The 23,579-nt window shown below is 38.0% G+C and overlaps 1 protein-coding gene across 7 annotated transcripts in view; it reads right to left on the bottom strand.

The window, feature by feature from the left end:
• Positions 1-23,579, bottom strand: part of ESYT2 (extended synaptotagmin 2) — a 61,419-nt gene that overhangs the window by 3,805 nt on the left and 34,035 nt on the right. For 2 of the 7 annotated variants that reach the window (XM_015853057.3, XM_085540660.1), the window contains exons 7-22: positions 21,417-21,472; positions 17,664-17,784; positions 17,182-17,358; positions 16,735-16,817; positions 15,381-15,429; positions 14,677-14,766; positions 14,078-14,173; positions 11,992-12,093; positions 7,853-7,915; positions 5,836-5,910; positions 4,015-4,101; positions 3,181-3,330; positions 2,554-2,942; positions 2,171-2,269; positions 1,669-1,800; positions 407-512 (exon numbers count right to left, since the gene is read on the bottom strand). In XM_015853057.3, coding sequence (XP_015708543.1) covers positions 407-512; positions 1,669-1,800; positions 2,171-2,269; positions 2,554-2,942; positions 3,181-3,330; positions 4,015-4,101; positions 5,836-5,910; positions 7,853-7,915; positions 11,992-12,093; positions 14,078-14,173; positions 14,677-14,766; positions 15,381-15,429; positions 16,735-16,817; positions 17,182-17,358; positions 17,664-17,784; positions 21,417-21,472 — 1,875 coding nt within the window. The remainder of the gene's footprint in view (positions 1-406; positions 513-1,668; positions 1,801-2,170; positions 2,270-2,553; positions 2,943-3,180; positions 3,331-4,014; positions 4,102-5,835; positions 5,911-7,852; positions 7,916-11,991; positions 12,094-14,077; positions 14,174-14,676; positions 14,767-15,380; positions 15,430-16,734; positions 16,818-17,181; positions 17,359-17,663; positions 17,785-21,416; positions 21,473-23,579) is intronic. The other 5 variants (XM_015853059.3, XM_085540663.1, XM_015853060.3 and 2 more) reach the window with 3 other exon arrangements.

Below are 23,579 nucleotides of genomic sequence, written 5' to 3'. Positions count from 1 at the left end.
TAAAGCAGAAGCTGTAATATCACTGCTACTGCAAATAAGAGCCACCTGTGTTCAAGACTACCAATTTTGTCAGACCATTTTCAGAGCTGTCCTTAGTTTTCTACTAGTTATTTCCTTTCTCTGGCTGTATAATTACTACATCAGACATGCAGAGTTGGTTTTTTTTGTTACTGCCAACCTCAAAACTCACCATTCTTTAAAAGATCACCACCCCACAGTCTGATATCTGTCCTCTCATCCTCTGCAATTTATTCCTTCCCTTAATGAAGCCTGACATCTAAGCCATTTTTAAAAGCTTACTACCTGAACTGAGTATGTCAGTCAACACTAACAAGCTCATATCACAAGAGGATTTTAGTCTTTATATAACAACATACTGTAGGAAAGGAATTTATTTTCAACTTACTTTGCCAAGCAGCCCTTTATCTTTGGACAAGAAACCACCGCTGTTCTTCACTGCTACATCTAGTGTTCTTCTCTGCACTTCAGGCAGGGAAACACTGAAATCAAACCTGACAGGCAAAGTGATGTTTTAGAGAGAATTTCGTAACTTAAGTGTGAGTTCAGTTCCTACAGCTAAACAACAATTCAGATGAAAATCAAATCATCTCCTTTGGCAAACCATAGAAAAAGAAAAAATGCTTTGAGATAAACGACATTTAAAAAATCCCAAAGATTTGCCAAAATATTTTCTTCTATGCTGTGATCGTTATCAATACTCAATCAATATCAACTTCAGACATTAGGGACTTCTGCCCAGCAGTAAAACAAAAGCACAGAAAGCAAAGGCATCCCGATACCTTGGCAGCTCTGCACCACTGTTCTGCAGAAAAGAAAAACTAATTGGACTTGATCCTCATTCATCTACAGCTCGTTATCACACTGAAGAAACCTACTAACTTTTAAGGAAGAATGTGCTTAGTTTTCTAGATCTGAAGCTTATGGAGAGTCAGCACTTGACTGTACCACAATCTACATCTGCTTGTCACTACAGTTCTTAAATAGCTTTATGGCTTTGCAATATCCTGTACTTCGATGGGCACAGTAAAACCAACCTGGAATAAACAGGAGTGAACTGCACTAACAGGTACACCTGCCAGAGCCTCTAGCTGATCATCTGCCCAACAAGGGCACTCTACTTGTTAGCTATCAGCACAAACAGCATGTAACAGACATGGATAAGGCAGAAGAGAGGAGGGGCTGGTAACAGAGTAAGCAGGGCTACAGGGAGAACAGGGAATAGGAGGATGAGAAGAGCTATTACAACTGAAGAAAAAGGTATGGCCTCAAGTTGTGCCAAGGTAAGCTTAGGTTGGATGTCAAGAAACACTTATTTACAGAAAGGGTAGTTAAGTACTGGAATAGGCTCCCCAGGGAGGTGGATGAGTCACCATCTCTGGATGTGTTTAAGAGCCGTTTGGATGTGGTGCTCAGGGATATGATTTAGCAGAGGATTGATAGAGTTAGGGTACTACGGTTAGGCTGTGGTTGGACTTGATGATCTTCAAGGTCTTTTCCAACCTGAGTAATTCTATGATTCTATGACCAAAACTGGTGGTGACAACTGGGAGTTCCAACAGCTCACACATTTAGTTAAGTAGAGAAGCCTTGGTTTGTCAGCTTTATGATTTGATGATCTAAAACTACCACACACAATTTAGAACATACATTTGATCAAACACCGGGTTTAATGTCTTCTTTGATACATGTGTTTTTCTTCTTCCTGATCTTCTCTTATCAGGCAATAAATACATTCGAACATATGGATCAGATCCTTCTTCTGAAAACGCTATCAAATTTCTGTGACAAGTGAAAAACAAGGAAAAATGCTTTAGAAAATAAATGAAACACTGCTAAATGTGTCTACATTACTATCTCTCAATTTAGCACTCTTTACTTAAACTTCTTATCACCACATACATATTTTTGGTGTTTACCATTTTAAACTACAATCTGATCCAGGCAAAGAAAAAAAAATTACAGCAAAGTCTTCAACAAAGTTTCTACTGCTCTGTCTCTGTATGAGTTCATACTCATAGTTACAGCTAGCATGTCATTTTGAAAGCAACAAAGAAGGTCCATACAATCGAACCCTTTCAGAGTTAGCCAGGCTATGCTGATGCTTACAAAGAAACACGCACAGAACGAATATTTGATCTCTGATGCTCACCTGCAGGAATGCACCACCACAATCAATTTGTTTCTTTGTGAGCTATGACGAATTGTTAGCTGTATCTGTCCTAACGGAGACTGCCCCAGAGTCGTTCCACTGTGGGGGAAAATGCAGAACAAAGGTTTAGTTCTAAAAAAGCGTATTTACAGTAAGATCCAACTGAAACACATAATGAGTAATATTTATCCATTTCAGTTTTCACTTCATCAGTGTGAAAGAAGAGAGCTCATGCAAGTTAGCATGTGAGTGTATCATTACAGGTCTCTTGTAGTTTAGGTCTTTGTCCAACAGCTCCATTCTTCAAAAGAACGAGCTATGGGAAATGAATTTTTAAAAAAAGCAAAAAAAGAAAAAGCAAAACCAAGTAATGAATATCATACTTTTCAAGTTGCCGTAGTCTTTGCCGGAGCTCCTGTGTGGCAATGGGCAGAGATATGTCTGAGGCAATGCTAGGAGTTGGTTCTTTGACTGAGAGGTGGCTGGGTGAGTAATTGAAGTTAGAGGCGTGAAGACTGGAGGAACTTCTGCTGAGATCTGTTGGCCACTGTGGACTCGCATTAGGAGGCTGACTTTTTTCAGCCACATCAGTCTTTTTATCACTGTCTGTCGCTGGGGAAGCTGGAGCATGTTTGCTTGAATCGAGCGGTGGTGAGACAGGAACCTGAGGCTTAAAAGATGATTTTCTTGCATCTTTGGAAACAGATGGTCTTTTTACTTGTGCTGAGTGTTGATGATCTGGAGATCTTGCTTGCTTTTCAAGAGAAAGGACCTAGATACAGTTAAAATACATACAGTGTTATAATAGTATAAAAAAGAGGAAAACGTTTGTTTCTTCCAAGGTACTAGTGACAAGGTGTTAAATTAAGACAGGGAACCAAGACTGAAAACGCTTCCACTTACTCTACAATAGACACTGACGCACACAAGGAAATGTACTATCTAAGACCAGAGTCATATTAGTTGTAAACATGCTTAAATATTTACAATTTGAAAAGTTTTAAGCGTACCCTGAGTGCAATCTTCATGTTTATGGTGCTGTTTGGACCAGAGTTGCTCAACTGGAACCGCTGATGCATCGTTAAATCTTCACTCTCCAGCAACTGGCTTAGAGGCAGTTTGAAGTTCCCTAGAGAGCATTGGTGCTGTTCATCCCTCACCTGAAGGAACACAGAAGCTAAGTAACATGACAGCATCTGTTTCGTTAACATTCAGAGACAGAAAACAATGGTTTTATTTAAAAACAAAAGCAGTAATGCACACAGAACACAGTTCTTCATCCAAGCTTTCCCGACCATAAATTTACACTGAAGAAGGAAATAGCAAATAAGCTCCACACCTACTTCATCTCCATCTTCTAGAGCAAAAGCAAGACAGAAGATTAACCATCAGATCTACATCTAATTGATCCCTGACCTGTGGTTTCCACCTGTGCAAAATGAATTCCCAGAATTGTTAGAGTAAGGACGTTGACAGCATGTTGACAGCAAAAGGGATATTTGGATAAAGCAAAGATTTCCTCAGTATAAGAAAAGAAATAAATCAACCATACGTAACAGCATTTCTGCTTGTAACTGAGAAGACTGTTAGGATTCTAAACAGACATCAAAATTTACTTTTGTTCGTATTTTTTAAATCTGACAACTATCAGTTGTTATGTTCTTCTGAGAGACTGCTTATAATCTCTTGTACTTATAACAGTAAATACAAACAAACGTTTCATTGCCCGCTCTTCAAGAATAAAATTAATGGTGTTCACAATATGACATTCATGTCATAACAGCCTGTAACATCTGAATATTGCTTCTGAAATGTCTTAGAAAAGAAAGGTATCTAAAGTGTACCTCAACTTCAAGATCCTGTCTTTTGGGATTGTGTACAAAGAAAGTGAAGTTTTCCTCCCATACTGGTTCATTGGTCTTGTATCGAATCTAAAATTAGAGAAAAAAAATTATAGGAAGCAGGCAAATTACTAAAAAATTGTCTAATAAAGCTTGTGTCAAGAGGACATTTTATTTATCTTTGCAAAGTACACAAAGGGACCTTCAAAGGTCACATAGTCCAAATTCCCTCCAAGGAACAGGGACATCTACAGCTCGATCAGGAGCCCTGTCCAGCCTGAGCTCGAGTGTCTCCAGAGATGGGGTATCCACCACCCCTCTGGGCAATCTGTGCCGGTGCTTCACCACCTTTACTATGAATCATTTTTTTCTTATATATGTTCTATATCTGTTACCAGTTTTGATCCCATTCCCCATTTAAGAAGCATTAAAGCAGCTCTTGAGGGTTCACCAATAGACCGTAAAGACAATCAGTGAGTTGGAGAACTTGACATATGAAAGAGGTTTGAAGGAATTGGGTTTCTTTTACAGACAAAGATGTGCAAGGGCTAAGGGATCACAATATTCCATTATGTGAAAGACAGCTATTGACCAGCTGAGGGTACACAGTGACAGCATAGGAGACAACAACCACCAAGTGCTTAAGGTAAATTTTAGTCCACGTATATTAAAAAAATTATTTACCATGAGAACAACTAAACACCGGAATAGGCTGCCCATGGAAGTGGTGGAAAATCATTTTATGGAAATACTCAAGACAGCTACATAGTACTTAGGCTCATCTAAGGTTCTTCTTTAAATTGTATCATAGAATGGCTTGTGTTGGAAAGTACCTTAAAGCCAGCTCAGTTTCAACTCTCCTGCATTAAGTAGGGTTGCCAGCCTCCAGATCAGGCTGTCCAGGGCCCCATCCAACCTGGTCTTGGATGCTTCCAGGGATTGGGCAACCAGAGCATTTTTTGGATGTCTGTTCCAGTTCCTTAAAACTGTATCCGAGTACAAAAATTTCCTCCTAATATTTTATCTTAATCTCCCCTCCTTTAGTTTAAAGCCACCCCCTCCTTGCCCTATCACAGTCAAGACTGTAAAAAGCCAGTCTCCTGCTTATAAGCTCCCTCAAGAACTGGAAAGCTGCAGTGAAGCCTCCATTGTCTTTGCCAAACAGAACAAGCCCCACTCCCTCAGCCTGTCCCATAGGGGAGGTGCTCCAGCCCTCTGACCATCTTTGTGGCCCTTCTCTGGACCCACTCCAATGTTTGTGTGCTGGACGCAATACTCCTGATGGGGCCTCATGAGGGCAGAGCAGAGAGGGACAATCCCCTCCATCTCCCTGCTGGCCACCCCTCTTTTGATATAGCCCTGGATGCAGTTGGCCTTCCAGGCTGTAAGTGCACATTGCTGGCTCACATCAAGCTTTTTGTCACCACAGAACCACCAATTCCATAAAACTGATCCTGATGACCTTCAGAAGTTCCTTCCAATCTGGACATGTCTGTAAATCTGTGATTCTATACATTTGCAAATCTTGGTCAGTGTTTTTGCAGCCTGCTCTTTGCTCTCACTGTTACTTACACAACCACCATTGTAGAAATCCCAGTTGCAGATCATAATCCAGACAGACATCTAAAATAGTTATAAACCTGTTTTCTACTCGTTACAGCTTGAATTAAGTTCCTGCTCAATCCTCAGTTTTCCATTGGCAGTTTCAGTTCTGGTGACACATTTTATACAGTGAATACACTCAACCTCTTCATAGCCAATACCAAGTGAGCAGAGCTACCAAATGCCTATAGACAGAACCAGATATGGAGAGCAGCAACTTACCTTACTTTCCTGTGCCTTATGTCCAACTGACAGCAAAACAAGTGGGTTGGGATTGCTGTTTAGTTTCTTTCCTGACTGGTAAAGAAAAAGCAAAAACTTTGTCCTCAGAATAAACTCTCCTCCTAATTGCCTGCTCTGAAACTTCAATGTTTTCTTCTTAGAAGTACAAATCATTTACATTCTATTCTATGTGTCTCTATTATTCTCAGTATCGTACAGTTTTATGCAGCAGGCTGGAATGGCAGTCGTGCTAGTAAGTTGAAAACACATTAACATGAATGTGTCCAACTACTCCAAGTTAGCTAAAATAAACCACTAGAATTAAGCAGAAGTTTTAGACTCCTTCCTGTTTTCTTTGGATGAAACTGATACAATGCAAACTGTTATCTGTTAATGAGCATTAAAACAACTCCCAGATCCCATGAAGCACAGTTCACACTGCCAAATGAGAATCTCATGCAGATGGGAGATATGGAGAAAGCACAAACTTGGGAAGCTCACTTTGTGAATACTGCAGTAGAATAATTAAACTGGATGTAATATCAGAACATCAATATTCTCCCCTTTTCAGTCTGGGGGAAACGAAGATGCGCTATAATGTACCTGATGTATATTTGTACAGTTTACCAAATTCTCTTTATCAGAGAATCAATCATCTGCCATTTCTGAGCCTTGCTCACCAGCTGTATAGCATTACAGCAAACTGTGAAGATAAACACGGGCTTAGAATCAAATTATATAAACAAAGATACATTCTGAACTACATTATATAATAACAAATTAATTTAAAACTTTAAGTGAGAAAGAAAGTTAGACATGAAAGTTAATCATCTCAAGTAGGCGTTAATGAAGTTTTAAAGGCCCAGAAAATATAGTATGCATGGTTAATAATATACTTTGAGCTCTATTCGGTAAACAGCAAGTTAGTCAAGATCTGCTTAATGCATGTAAGGTCACAACCAGTTCAAATAATTTAAGAATGAGAGTATTTGAGATATTTTTGGATCTGAATTTACATCTTTGACATCATCATACTTTCACTAGTATTACTTGATTTTAACGTGACACGCTGGTTATAACAATACTTTCCTTTAGAAGAAAAAAAAAAAGCTGGTAGGAATTTACTCCTTTCTTGGATGAATGCTGCATTTCTTATGTGATTTCTAATCAAAACAATGTAGTTCTAACCAGAGACAGTGGAACACAAAGGCTTATAGAACACCAAGAAAGCTACATTACACTCTAACAGGTGGTATTGAAAATAGTAAGCAAAATTTGTTCCATTTTTACTTCATCTATAAAAAGTGCCCAAAGTTTCCTTTCTTCATAAAATCAAGGAATTACCTCAGTTTGCAAAAAACACCATTTCTATTTATGTATCAGAATAAGCATCAATTTTAATTCATGCTAAATAGGTAATAATATCTGCACACACACATGATGTACCACTAACATCTGCCACTGACAGATTTGCTCCTGACAGGATATTCAGACTATCTGAGCTTGCCTACTGTCCAAGTTCTTCAGCTAAGAACTTGGCTTATGCCTTCCAAGTCTGCTTCTCAACACGATGTCTTCCATATCAAATGGCTGGGTTGAATTTATTCAGCATTCATATAAGTGATGTAAAACCTTCTGAAAGCATCTAACAGAAAGATTTCAAAACCACATTAAGATACCGGTGAGTCACTCAAAGTTGATCAGTGAAGCATTGTTCAGTATGTAAAAGATGTCTTAGCTTTCATGTCAGCTTTGATCTTTAAATATTAATTCCTACCAGTTCTCAGGATTACTTTATGCTGATCTCCTAAAGCAGCCTATACTCCACTCAACTGATGCAAAATCAGAATTACCTCATACCACAGTATTTTACCAGTCTTAGCCACTACTTGAAGCTGGAAGTAAAACTGAATTATTCTAAAGAAATCCCATCTAGTGTTGGAAGAAAAACGTTGCAGGCGTTCGTGCATTTCCAATTACTACTGTGACCTTAAATGGACAACTATGTTAATTTTACCTTTAGGGCTTTCTGAACAGCAGACTTCTTCAAGCCATCAGGGTTAAATTCTAATGGATTATGCTTTTAAAGTCAAGAGAGAATGAACACAGGAAGGGTTAATAAAGTCATGCAAAGAAGCAATTTCATTAAGGTTAATTATTACATGACAACACAGGACAAAGCAAAAAGAAAAAAAACCCTCAAAAAACAAAACAAAACAAAACAAAAAATCCCCATAAATAAATAAAAACACAATGAAGGAATCACCCAAATAAATAAATAAAATCTGACAAAGCTTTTGCTTTCTGTCCTCTCTGGGTGTTTGCGCTCTGCTTTAAAACTAAGCCAGACACTTTCTACTTCTATTTGCCTTACTGGGTCTTTGAAAGATAATACAGAAAGTTCATGCAATGGTGCTTCACTGCCTTTTAGTTGAACCTTTCTGGAATTTGCTTAAGTATCAACATAGAAGTTTCTCTAAGTTATTACACAAAGGAGCTCTTTGCTGAGAGAAATTACCATGCTACAAATATTGTCAGTAATTTGATCCTTATAAGAATCTGAACCTCTTGAGCCTCTTTACCAGATGAACGGTGTAAAGAATGCTAGCTAGAATTAAATACATTTTACTGAGTTGAAGATGTGAAGATACCCTATTGAGGGAAATCTGAATTGATATATTACAACAAAACACCTCTGACTATTTGCTTTTAACTAAGCAGAGTTATGATTTTACTAACAACTGTTCTTGGAGTGATACAGGTAAACTACAAAATCCTTACAGAAAATCTGCAATAGCATTCAACTGTTTCAGGAAAAAAAATACTTTTTTACTTGAAATTACACTGTCAGCTGGCTTCTTTTCAAGCACAACTTTTTGTTTCAGGGAGGAACTCTGATTTAAAAGCTGGAGTATGTGGCAAAAAGATTCATAATGGCATTTTGCAAACTTGCTGGATGATAAACAAGAAACAAGATAGTAGCGTTGTGCCAAAGTGAACGCCTTCCTGAAACAGAAACGTAGAGGTAACTGACACTTGAAGACATTCAAGTCTTATGCAAAAATTTATATATATCTTCTTTGTTTTACTTTTTTGGGGTGGGTTGGGGCAGTTGTCACATTCTAAAGTTGGCCAATATATTAATAATAAGGCTGTTGGCATTCAGCTGTTTCAGAAGGAATGTACAACATAATGAAACTGGAAAAAAAAACATAGAAAGAAAATAAGAGTTTGAAGTTTGGGGGGTTTTGTAGAATAAAAATAAGAAACCTCCCACAACTATTTAACTGGGTATTTTAGGGACTAAGGTACTTATTTTAGGGACTAAGGTACTTAAGACCTTCAAAGGTACAGACTACACAATATCCCCAGGCACATCAATCAAAACCTTCAACTAATCCCTCTAATTACAAAGCTATACTCCTTGTTTGCATTTAAGCAGTGCTTCCTGTTCTCTGACAAACATGACAATGTCTCTGTTTGCAGCAGTCCCGTGTCCTTTCCATCTTCACATCTGCCTCCTAAGGCTGAACCGATCCTACTTATTCTTCCTCTCTTAGTCACGTTTTCTAGTCTTCTCATTATCATTGCTGCAGCCCTCCAGATTGATTTTAATTGATCTCCGCCCTAAATTGCTGCATCCAGAATCATGGCCTTACTAAATCTAAGCAGATTGAAAGTATTAGTCCACACATCTTACAGGCTACACCCCTCTTTATGTAATCAATATGATGTTTGTGCTTCATAGCATGATGCAGCACCACTGCACAGCTGTTTCTTTAGGGCTATCTATCAGACAGCAGATCCCAGCCCATATTTACATGGGCTCAGATGTCTTCTCTTGAAAAGCACCCTGGTTTTTCCATATTATACCTGCAGTTCATCCAGATCATTTTGAATTTTTTATTCAAACTTGACAATTCTTCCTTCACATTTTTTTTTTTTTCTTTTCCATATTATTGTTTCAAAGGATTTTAAAAGCCCCAAACAATCATAAAGGTAGGTAGCCAATGACTGGCAGCTATTGAGCATGTCTTAGTTCCTCTGGAATCATAGCAAGGACAGGGATATTAGCTGGGGCAAATATATTTAAGCCAGACTTCAGATTAAAAGGGAACAAGCTACAGGTCCATGAGGAAGGAGGCTGAAAAGCATGGAGGGAGGAGACTATGAGAAGAAATGGGAGTATTCGTTAAAGAAAGTCAATAAAGGATTTGTCTTGGGTGACAAAATTGTTTTGCCATGGTTCTGTTTGTACAATTACATGAAAAGGGGATGGTTATCCAAAAAACGACACCAATAACAACACTGGCATTCTCTAATGGCCAATAATGTTTGCAGTAAATCCTAACAGCAAACCCATACATTACGTGGCAACTAAGAAACTGCTTTAATACTAAACCAGATGCTAATTTGATATCCTTTGAAGTACAATTTATATCACAATCAGGAGTTCTCAACCTCAGATCCCAGCAACCAATAAAAGCATCTAGAAAGAATTAGAGCACTCAGGACTTTGGATTTTCCTCTCCTCCATATAAAATGAACCTCGTTTTTAATGGCCACTAAGCACATACATACCCACAAAAATAACTCAGACATGCCAATTATATGCCTGGACTTAGAGGTGTGAATGTTTGCAGAAGACCTCACACTTAAGCCCTTGAAAACAAGGTGCGGTTCTACCACTGTGCTGAGCTGTTATCTCCAGCCTAGACAGTCCGCTCCTCCCTCCTGCCCTGCAGTCAAGCATCCTGTCCCCTGCTTGCTGCCAGTCTGGCACCCATGCAGCTGCAGAACAAGCATGGTAACCTGCTGGAGGAAACTCAGACCTGGGTATGTTAAAACAGTGCCATGCTGGCTCCAAGAGAGCTTCAGGGATTTGGAAAGCTTTGTCTTGTGGTGCCATTCTGACACCAAAGACAATGAGCCTAAGATTGACAAAAACACCAGGACTTCACTTTAATCATACATTTTGATTATTATTTTCTGTTGATGTATTTGTACTTTTTACAATTAATTTGTTCTTTATTTATATTATATATAAATAATATAATATTATATATTCTTTACAACTACTTATCAGTTGTCAACTGAAGTACATCGTTTGAATCCTTACTACACCTACATGTGACGTGTATTTCCTCACAAACATATACCTGGTAATAAATCGCATATCTCATGTGTTAAGTTTTAACACAATTTGGTGATGGATGCAGAGTTTTTGATACTTTCAGATGAACTTCTATACAGAAACTGATTGAAAGGACTGAGAAAAAGGATTTTGTTATGTTGTTTTTTTGGGAGAAGGAAGAGTGTATTTAAATCAATGATATGAAACAAAAGTAGCAGGCTACAAATTAAACCTGCCCAATCTACAATGGCATAACTAGCCTTCTGAAAAAGAGTTCTTATTCTGAACAGACATTCGATCTTTCTGGGGATACTATGGTTGTGTTCAGATCTCAGTGTTCAGAGGCTCATTAGTTTGCAACCATCTCGTAACGCTGAATTCAAGGAAAGAATATTAACTCATGCTTCTCCCTAGCTTGGATTTAACCGACTACAGACTAACTTGGGGAGGGGAAAAAACATGAAATAAAAAGGAGCTTGGGAATTTGCAAAACAAGGAGCAATATGGAGTGAAACAGGATTTACAAGGGAATTTCAGAGTCTGGGATGCACAAAGAATCACAGCCACCTTTACATTTTTAATGCAACACTCAAACCTTTGCGGAGAGGTTGCAGTTGTCGCAAGCATTGACTGCATCATGATTCAAAGAAACTGGAGGGATGTTGGTTTTAGTTTTTAGTATTGTTTCATTTTTTTCTGCAGTAAAAACCAGCAGCTGACCAGTATGCATTTATTTCTCAAAATGAATCACCAATTTCAGCTAAATGAAGAGCTTTTGTAACAAAACTTATATTGGGTTTGTATCAGAAAAAAAGTTACTTACCCAATGATATGCTGACCAATGAAATTTAAATAGCCTTTAAAATGCAAGAAAAATAGCACAAAAAACAATGCACACTTGTTGAAACCATGCAGCAAAACAAATTGCATGCTCTCATTCCACTAGAGTGAGTGGCTTTAGTAGCACTAATCCACACTCTGGCAGATAAAAGATACAATACAAATAATACCAGAGAACTCACAAATAGTGCTCTATAGAGTGAGGTAGTGTTTTCACAAAAGACTAGTCCCGATGCTCTCCTCTCTTTTAAGTATCCACACCCAAAGTTTCCCTCGTAGATACTCTTAGGAAGATGGAAATGGAAGGAGAAAGCAGAGTGATGGGATTGTGGCAGAATGAATGCTTAAGCAGCTTTACTACACAAGAAAGTTAAAGAAAACAGTCAAAGGATTCCAGAGAAAACAGCAGATAACAAAAATATTTGTCATTATGAATAGTCTCATCTGTTAAACAACTTTCTGAAGTGCACTAAGGTGAGAAGTTTTTATTAATTAACAGCACTTTATTGATTTACTCTTTGTAGTTCCGATTTACATGGCAGACCCAACTAAGACAATTTAGAAACCAGATTTCTAAGGCATTTCTCTTGCACATAAAACATATATCTAATAAATCATCTTCGTGTTCACAAGTTCACAACTATGGTGAAAATAAAGATGCAAAGGAGAAGCCTATGATAATAATCCATAGTAACTCAAATAAAATAAGGCCAATGCCATATCTAAAACATACCGGTGATAGGCAGTAACTTAAACAACAATACTGAAGGTAATTAAAAGTTCTTATTCATCCAGAAAATATTTCAATTTTAGCATAAAACTTGTGGACAAAAGTCCTCAAAGCTATTAATAAAGAGCATCCAATATAAGCAATCCTGAAGAGCAATCAATTTTACTATTATAATGTATATATATTATATATAAGTATATAGACATATATTACAAACTTACTACATTAACCCAATCAACAAACACAACATGAGCAGCTAGCAGACTTCCATGTCGCTCCACATCACAAACTAATGGACATTAGAAGGCTGTCCACACTACTATTAGCTGCATTTTATTAAGGAACAGGATCTAATTATTGCTATTAAAGGATCTATGGAAAACTTTCCAATTCTGCCACATGATGAAGTCATCCCATGGTATTTTTTTCCCCGACTACTTAATCAAAAGGCCTCTTTGTATCTGTTTTTGGTACAATGCGAATTTAACACAATGTTGTATTTATTACTGTTGTAAATGTTATTTTTAATTTCTGTTGCTACTTTCATTGTATTCTTTATAACACATAACTGGGCAGAGAATAACTTGCAATTAAATACTGTGTTTTCCACAGCGACTACTTTTACGGCCTGGCAGAGAAAGAAAATGAAAGGGATAAACAGGTCTCACATTATGACCATCCTTATTCCCAGCCCCACCCATGCAATCCTATACTGTAAGCAGAGCATCAGACACAGCAGTAAGAAATTTGAGATCATGTTTCCAAATTACTTCACCAGTCAGCTGCGTGTGTGAGGAACTTCCTCTTTCTGTGCTCTATAGTTCAGAGATCTACTAGTCGAAAGTACTGATTAAGACACTGACATGAAAATACTGCCTCATTAAGCAGGTTAACTTGTGGCTTGCAATCAAACCATTCTGATGGAGGGAGACGATGGTGCAGAATATTTAAAATAAGAAGGAAAAAGCCCTAAAATTTATGACAAAGCCTCTAAGTATTTGCTGGAGAAGCTATTTATACAAGCAAATAAACATCATTTCTAATGGCAACCTGACAGAAATCTCATGCAAATATCCTGCCACTGAAATATCAACAACACAGCTGATATTTTATGTTGAAGGACTTTATTTCCTTCGAATCTACCACAGATTGCCTAAACCAAAGGAAGCAAGTTTACCTGAATTCAAGGAAGTAGGCCTTTTCCCAGTTAGTTCTTAAAATTCCCCATGCTGATCCCATACTATTTATGGACAACACTGCATAATAAAAACATGCAGCCTTTCAAGTCCAGGAAAGGAGCATTCTTTAAAGAAAAAATCACGCTGATTAAAGAGTAATGTTTTATTAAATATATAAATATATGACCATACTAGCAAAAATAGAGACCTTACATTACACGTTTTGAAAAGAGAGAAAGTGTAGAACACATGGCTTAATGTGTGTTAGTGAAGCAGTGTGCCATACTACCAAGCAAGACATGCTGGAAAATAAGCAAGAGATACCCATGAGGAAAGGGTATCCACAAGAATACAACTTACAGGCAGGTTTCTTGCCGAGTCCAAATAGAGAATAAGCAATGCAGAAGACAGCCCATCATTGGCTTGGTCTTTATCAGCTCTAATGCTTGTTAATACCTGAATCAAAAACATACTGTGAGCTTTTCTATAAATCAAATAATAACAGTATTACTTCTTTCCCATTCCCAAACAGTATTATAAAAACAGCTCCCCAGACCCAAACATTCACAAATGCCCATTATAAAGTATACAATGACTTTTTAAGACTTCATGCAGATGTAGGTATTTCCATCAGCTCCATCTCACTTCTTAACTGTCTTTTCTTTTTACATTGGAAAGATTATACATCACTGCCAGCTATAGCTCCAGTCCAATGAAACATTAGATGATTTTTTGAAGCCATAAGATTAAGAAAAAAGCAAAAAAGCATTTAAAATCCCATGTCACAAATGTACACTAACATTATGAGTCATTTGAGATTCCTAAAGAAAGACAGCTTGAAATAAAGTTAGGGATTTATCCAAATTCACTACACCTAGAAAACAAATTACTTATCTATTTAGAACAAACACTAACAAGAAAAAAAAGGGTAGGATAAAAGTAACGTGTTCCTTAAATACCTTGTCTAGGTTTTCTGCTGTTGGCATCAATGTGAGCCATTCCAGTTTTAAATGCAGTTTTCCTTTGGATACCTCATCCAAAGTAAACCACTGAAAGTTAAGCAAAGCAATGTGAAATAATCAGACACCAAACTAAGACACAAGTGCAGGAAACTTAAGAGATGCTACAGCATACTGGAAAATCACTAGAGCTGAAATCTGCAAAACCCCAAAATACATCAAAAGATCTAATTTATTAAACCATTTTTTAAAATATCAAAAGAATTTTTTTAGTTCTTTAAATCTGGTCTGCAAACACAAACCCTGAGTAACATCCTTGTAAAACTGCTCTTACGTGTAGGATAAAAACTGCATCTTCTTCTAAATTAGTTTAATTAGTTTAAAGTCTAAAAGTAGTTAATCCAGTAGTTAATCCAAGAGAGTGCCCTCACTAAACACTTAAGTCACTGTTTTCTGCATTCATACATTGGTAACCTTAAACTCCAAAGACAGAAGAAGAATAAGAAGAATGCCATCATTGTCAGCTATCAGCTATCCTTAAACTACTGCACTGCACGCTGTGGAATTTATTTCTCCAGCATTAGGGTTATTCAAGCACACAACTATGGGAAAAGAAAAATACAAGAGCTAAATGTACAACATATATTCTGTTTTGGCTTTGGTTTCTGTTGTTTAAAAACAAAAGAACTTTAACCAGCACTTACCTCATCTAAAAGTCGCTCCTTTTCAACTTCAATTAAATCTATCATCAAACTAGGGGAAAAAAACAACACAAGTACGGTGGTTTAGACAAGCACCAAGAAAATACAGAGCTCAAACCCCACCCTGTTCTTGTTGGTTTCCAGTGAGAGCAAAAGAGCAGAACAATACTATTCTCTTAGCCCCTAAGAAAGAAGGAAAGAAAGAAGTAGGGAATGTAATGGCTGAGCCAGAAAGAATGCGGAATGATAGAAAATATGCCTTAACTAGAGCCCAGTCTGTAGCTGAGGGAGAAACGAGCAACATATCGCTCACACACATATGACAAAACTCTCCAAGCAGTGACCTCAACTAAACTACCCTCTGGAAATACCCCCTGGACACATGACTGAATTCATGCTTTAGTACTGGCTGCAAGGGTGCTGGTTGGCACAAGCCAAGAGCGTAACCAAAATTAAACAGTGCGGGCAAATGTATGCTGGTGCATGAACATTTGCCTTGACGTTTTATTTTACTCATACTGATACAGACATCCTGACCAAGCTGCCACTTTCAGCCCCCCACCACTTCAGTGTAAGATTAGGGAAGTGCAAAGAAAAGAAGCCTTTGTACTACCTACTTCTTTATTTAAATGAGAAGAGAAGTAGGTACTGTTGCTCCTGTTAAGAGAGAAGGAGCTGGAAAGATAAGGGAGTTCTACTGTGTATGGAAAGCAACAACTGGAAGCTCCAAAACTCTGCAAGAAATAAAGGTGACAAATTACTGGAGAAAGAAGCTGACTAAAACCCTGAAATGTTTATGGGTAAACACTAAAGGTAGGCCTATGGAATCTAAGGGCGTGTAATGTTTACACAAGCAGTAGGGCAATATTTTTTCTTTACCCAAACTGCCAACATCAGCTCTTAGAGGAAAAATAAACCATGAGCTAAAAACTAGGCAGATGAGAAGATACAGAAAGATACAATAATTTGTCCAAAAGAAACAGTTGGCACTTAATGCTCGCCTTAAGGACATTAAAACAGGTAGGGTACAACTCCTTAAAAAAATGTATTTAAAATAAAACTCTTTGAGCACTGATAACACTTACCTTATTTTTTTTTTCCCCCAATAAATATGTAAACATAGATATGTGTATACATACACACACGCGGTATTTTAATATACATGTTGCCATGTATGGAGATTCCAAATAATTAGGAAATTACTTAATACCAACATTTGAAAAGGTAAGTAATTTGTAAATGCAAAAATGTAACAGAAATTCTACAGCAATTCAACACCAAAAGGGGAAAAATAAAGAGACATTGAAACACTTCTTCTGTTTCCGATACCTACATACATATTGTCCATGACATTTACCTTCCAAGGAAGTCATCTTTGTCTGGATCTTCATCAAAGAGCTCAATCTCCAGCTCCTGTCCTGGATGTTCATATACTAAGGCCTGGAAGTACATTAAGACAGCACTGTTAAAACTGACTGTAACCAAAAACCCTCTGATGCAGTATGATTTAAAACACAATTTGATGAGTTGAGCAAGCATAAAATCTTTGCACATGTAGCCTGTTAATGACGGCATTAGAAGACTAAATGGTTTGCATTATTAGACTAAATGGTATTTCAGAATTACGGATGTTAAGTCTGAGCATAAAGTTTATACACCAGTTGAGAATTTCTGTTTTGTTGAATATGGAGCTTTTAAAGGGGAACATCAAGAAGTCCCTCAAGGAAACACACGAAGTGTTTTCTTTAGAAATTATAGGTGACAATTGACAGAATGCACAACAGGACATTTTTCTTGACCGTACCTCATAAACTTCATTCCATTTTGGGTTGAGATTTTCTTTGATGACTTTGCTTTGGAAAATCTGGTTGCCCACACGAATGATTCCATAAGGATCTGACTTGCCTTTGACAATCCCTTTAAGGTAAGTATCTTTACCCTCCAGGTCCTGAGCTTCAATAAAATGTATCCTTAGAACACCCTGAAAAAATGAGAAGCTGAGTTTACGTGGTAATCTGAAACTCTCTGTATTATTACAATTGAAGCAGTGTAAATTTTTCTAATTCCTATAGCAGTTTCTTTAACATAAAACAGAGTTTAGACATGCTGTGCATAGGGAATTACCATGGCAGGTCTAGGATTCAGATTCCTGAAAAGAAAAACTGTCATTCTGTACTATCATGGTAACTATATTTTGCAATTCACACAGATGTGAATAGCTGAGACAATTAGTACTGCGGAAGAAAATAAATGCTTAATTATTACTATTAACTGAAACATGTTTACCTTTGGGATGGGAAACCGCAGCTGAGCAATTTGCACTTCGCTGACAAGGGGGACCGTAATTCTGTTTGGAAGGACCAGGTAGTTGGATATTATGTCCAATATTATCGTATCTGATAAGCCACTGTTAGAGAAAATAATCCTCAGTTACTTCATGGGAACTGAACGTGTCACACCAATGCAGCTCAAACACGAAACTTAACAGATGATCACATTAACGTCCAAAATCCTTTTCCTCTTTTATAAACTTAAAAAGCACAATGAAATAAGCCTAAGTACTAACATATTTTTCTTTCAATTACATCTAGAAGCTAAGAGTGCGTTTTGTTACTTTTAGACATAACCAGTGCTTGGAAATTGGGGCAGAACAGAAAACAAACCGCTATGTCCTTTCAGAACAGCAGTTTTTATCATCTGCCTTTACCTCTTTGACTAACAATTACCTACATGGACAAATATTGACCCTTTTTTGGGGGCAGAAGTCAAATCTGGCCTTTAAACATTTATATTATTTTTAACTGAAGGATTCCTGCCAAAACAGCCACCAGGTGGAGGCAGCTGATACTGAATAGCAGAAACCAAAGACATGAACATACAGTTCTCCAAAGTTCCCATCCCCCTTCCAAAGCCACCCAGAGTGAAGGGCTATTGCGTAAGTCTTCTTGTCAGGGTTGCATAGAACCAAGCAGATGTTAACTGTTAATCTACTTTCACATTTCAGTAATAACTGCCCCTGAAAGTTTGGCTACCCACTGTTGTATTGTTACAAAACAAGCTGTCCTCTGGAGCTATAGGGCTGTCATTTCAATAGCAACACAAAGAGAGCATGCTTTGTGGACAAATAAAATATAGCCTAGGGAGGCAAAACAGGTTTTGTGCTGGTAAAAATAAAGGGAGTGGCAGCACAAACACAGCAGTAATGAATCATTAAAAACTCCGATCCCCAATTAGAAAAGGCTTCCTGAGCTAAGAGTTCACCCAGTTTGGGTCTGAACTGACACAGATCATCAGCACACAGTCAAACACCAGTGGCTGTACTGCCAAAACTGCCAGCAGGCAGAAGGGGATTGGTACAACTCAGTGCATACAAGGAAACAGGGGAATGTCAGTGGTACCAAGAGGGATTCCCAGACAAAACCATACATAAAGGTATTGTGGAGATTGTGGAGGTACTTTGAACTGCAGGCACACAGATCCTGGCAGAACTGAACTGGGGATGAATGATTTCTCCACCTACATATGCTTTCTTTAAGATTCTCCTTTTACAGTCTTCATGAAATCATGGTGCAGATAATATGTTCGATGCATTCTTCAGGTTAAATACTTGCATGTCATCTTTTTGATGTTTTTCTAAGTCTGAATTTGGGATTGGTGCAGCTAGCTTATTCATACAACATACATTATAAATCTATGTTATAAATGTAATATATATTACATTTTCCATTTGGGAAATTGTGAGCGATAAACATATTATGGTAGATATGTGTAACAGAATTAACACATTAAATACAGTCTAGCCCATGTCAAATCCACACTGATCTTCCATGATGGAGAATAGCAACCTGAACAGCCCGCATCCTTTAGCAGCCCTCCTTCACCACAAATGTACCCAACTTGGCCTTGAACACCTCCAGGGATGGAGCATCCACAGCCTCTCTGGGCAGCTGTGCCAGCACCTCACCGCTCTCTGTAAAGAACCTCCCCCTGACATCCTAATTTTAGCCAGTAATGAGAGGTTTCTGGGTTCCAATAAAGCACAGCTAAATAAATGCATAATGGTGAGACAACAGGAGGAACCTGTGATTACAGACTGAACTGTAACGGGTGGAGCATTACCAGTTAACCTCAAATACTTACCAGCTGAGCTCTGAGTGCTAAACTGTGCATAGCATTTGCTATGTTTATTACTTCCAGTCTGGAAGAAAACACACTATTGCCCTCTAAATGTGACATTAGTGCTGACTTTGGGGAAAAAAAGAGTACAGCAAACCAATGCTACTGATACAACTGCCAGAACCAAGGGCTTTCGGAAGAGATACTGTCTTGTTTGGCTAACCTTGTAATGAGGGAAATCAGTCAAATTTGTGAAGATTTTGAATCTACAGGAATGTTAAACCCTACATACTTATAGTTCCAGAGTTGAGTCACATAGAATAATGGAAGCTGATAACAGCTGGCACCAACTTCCAGTAGCAAATGCAGATATTTACTTAGCAGTACTAAAACAGCTGCAGAATACAAACATGTAACGTGCACCCAGCAGCCATGGGATGAGAAATGTACCTGTGGCAGCAACAATCTCTTGTTCATTGCTGTTTGTAACAACAGCAATATGCCAGGCTGTCAAACCAAAACACACAATCCATCTATATGGGTAAGAAAAGCAAATACAGCACTGAAGAAATCTACAGGAGAGGCAGAACATGAGTCATCTCAGATACAGTTACTATAGAAACCATACCACATCCAGCCAGCACCATTATACACCAAGCCTGGTTGCTCTGGAAACCATAAACTTGAGATACTTAATGAGACTTCATTTACATTGCAGGTTTTCACATTTCCTGTCAGGCAAATAAGTAGCATGATAGATTCCTCAGGAGCCTCGTAACTTGAAGTACTAAATGTAGATTTATTAGCCTTATCTCACAAGAGCGAATTATTACACAGGACCTGTATTCTGGAAGATATTTCCTCACTCATCAAGGAACGTTTTTCCTTGCAGGCTGTCTTAAACAGGATTAAAACATGAGCAATTCCTGCCACCATTAACCTGATTAATGCAACTTGTAATTTCAAGCTGTTCAACTGGGATTCCATGCAACGGCTTCATGTCTAAGCAAAGCAGAAATCATTTCAGGTGTGCAACTGAGCTCTGAAGGATTAATTAAATATCTAAATTCAAACTCTTGCTTTTAGATAATGAAAATAAACCCAGAATCAGTTCAGTCTTGAGTGTGGGGGTTCAAATAAAAGAGCCAGTCACAAAACCTGTGTATCAGATACACTTATTATCCTCTTAGCTGCTGCCTCAACATTAAAAAGCCCCTGGGTGAGCATTATAACTTTGATAAGTATTAATGTCTTCATGGATTTAATCTTTTCAGAACTGCAGTGATACAAAACAATTTATTTTCTTTCTGTACTTCTGCTTTTTTCTTTGTGGTTTTCTCATTTACTATTACTAACAGCTCTAAATAAGCCACGCATTTTTCTCCAACTACATATGTTAATGTTTTTGCTACTCCATTTGATGTTCACATTATAAACTGAAAGCTCTAAAAGGAAGCACTGAAAAAGATTAGTAAGTTTATTTAACTTGATTACAGTCTTAAAGGTGTTTCTTAGTAACTTTACACAAGCAACTACTGATTTATCAGCATAAAAAGCCATAGGCCAAAATGCTGTTAACACTGTGGCCTGAGAAATAAAACAAGGCTCTGTCTTTTTGCTGTCATAGAAGAAGGCAGGTATGAAATTCATGAGATTCTGCAAATCTGGAAAGGCTGAGAACACCAAAAAAAGCAGATTAAAAACTATATTTTCTCAGTATTCTTTAGAAAGACGTACTTGTTATACTTTTGAGGTAATCACAACCACTGCCTTCTCCGTATGGAGGTATTTCACTTAATTCTAAGCAGATAAATGTTCAGAGTCATTTAACCTAAAATGATTAGATGGGTCTTATTCTGGGTTTTATAGGGGCCGCTGTTGAGGGAGAAATTGACTATCAAATACTGCTTTATATATACTCACTTCAGCCCTGGAACATCCAGAAGATTGGTCAGCCCAGTCCAGTTTATTTCTAAAAGCTGTGAATTATAGAGAAAGAGGGGGGAAAATAAAGAAGAGAGAAACAAAAAAAGCAACTTAAAATTCACAGTACTGAGGAAATGCATCTGATGGCAACAACTTCTGCGAAATTTAACATTTAATTGTATCCAGGACTTTTTTTAAACAGAAAACCAAAACCTATTCCATTCAAAATAGTTTTAGTGATGGCTTTAAAAACAGTACGAGAACAACAACGCATCATCCTATAATCCATCCCTCTACACATGTAAATACACAATGCACATGTCGTTCATGTCTCAGCTCTGCTCAGCACAGGGTCTCTGTAGGGGAGCTGGAGCTGGCTCTGATAGGACATAGAGCTGTGCTGGGCTCTGCTCACAGAGGCCACCCCTGCTACCAAAACCCTGCCACATAAGCTCAATACAACCCAGACAAGAGAGGGCTCCAGGGAGACCATATTATAGTGCCCCTCCAGTACCAAAATGGGGCCCCGTTCTATATAATATATAGAAACATCATATGTATTTCCTTCTCTGAAAACCTGTACAGAATATTAGGTATCTAAAAAGAAGTAGAACAGGTACTCAATCTGTTTTAGTGTTGTTGGCATTAATTCCTAATTTCTGGTATATTTTTCAGTCCTCTGGTATTCTCATTCTGCATAAAGAAACTGACAGAACCAACTCTTTTTTCTTTCTTACTAAGAACTTTATATTAGTAGTGTAGAATTTAATTGAATATATGCAACATATATTGCAGTGGCACAAGTGGTAGGAATGCTGTGTTGCAACACCGGAGGCCCTGGGTTCGAACCCCTGTGGCGCAAGTGGTAGAAGTGCCACTCTGCTACACAGGAGGCTCGAATCCCAGGGGGTGGACTCGATGATCTCTAAGGTCCCTTCCAACCTGCACGAGACTATGATACTATGATGATACTATTCATCTTCTTATTGTATAGGAATAAGTGTGGAAAAGGTTAACTTTCAAAATGTTAAAGATAAATCCTTTTCCATTCAAAGTTGGAAGTAAGAAAGTCAAAAACATTAGTGAGGTTAAGCACTTTACAGGATTACTAGAAGAGCTTTGCAAATAACTCTCAAACCATGAAATGTTTTGGAAGGGATCTAAGCTTTCAAACCCCTGGCAGAAATCAAGCTTTAACTGTTTGAGCTTTAAGGATAAATCGCCTTTGTGGACAAGGATTGCTAAGTTTGCCCAATGCTGTGCCTTCCTTCCAGTTCTACCCAAAGAGACCAGCACTAATTGGAAACAAACCTGACATCACTGTAGGAAGAAAAACAGAATACTGAACAAAAAACTTTCAGCCTATTCAGTGTCCAAAACAGCTGAGCAATACCATTTCATTCTTTGCCACCACCTCAAGCAATGCATAATTATCTTGGTGTAACTAAACTTAAGGGGTGCCAGCTGGTTCCTTGCAGAACTAACAGTGCAGCGTGAAGGCTGTGTTCAGAGTTTGTCAGCCAGTGAAACTCTGCCTGTAGCCATAGACTGCACAGCATCCTTCTGTAGCTCACTGCAGCCTCCAGGTGAAACACCTTGCAAGGCTGTCAGCAAGATGCCCCAGGGCAGGATTTCACACAGTCATTATAGTTTCCAATTAATAAGTATGTGCCATGTTACTCAAAGTTCTTCCAATTCTTTCTCAGCTGACAGCAGTGGGAAAAATATTCGTTCCTTCTTGAAGAGAAGACATTTGTCTTATCTACTCTGTACTGAAAGGCGCTCATACCCAGACAAATCCTTATTGCTGTAGGTGCCTTATTATACAAACTAAAGGATAGAAAAAGGAATTTAAAATATGTGGAAACCAGCAATTGGCCAAAATCTGTCCAACAAATAGATGAGGTGTACATGTGCTAACAGTATTCAATGACTTTGTTACTGCAATTGGAATTCCAATATCAAAACATGTCTGTATTTAAATACTGACTTGGCTCAAGGCTTGTGCTAACGGGCTGTTCTAGGCCTACTGGTTCAGCCCCTGAGCCAGCAGTAACGGCAGACAGGGAGATGTGCTCCAAGGAGGCACATACATGAGGCTGAACATGCAATTAAGAAGCCTGGAACTACTAACACACACCAAGGACTGCTTATACGATG

The sequence above is a fragment of the Coturnix japonica genome, chromosome 2 (assembly GCF_054131305.1).
Source record: "Coturnix japonica strain WE chromosome 2, WE-NBRP24, whole genome shotgun sequence".
In the NCBI taxonomy this organism is placed as follows: domain Eukaryota; kingdom Metazoa; phylum Chordata; class Aves; order Galliformes; family Phasianidae; genus Coturnix; species Coturnix japonica.
The sequence above is the reverse complement of the archived record's forward strand: the minus strand, read 5'-3'. Positions and strand labels throughout refer to the sequence as shown.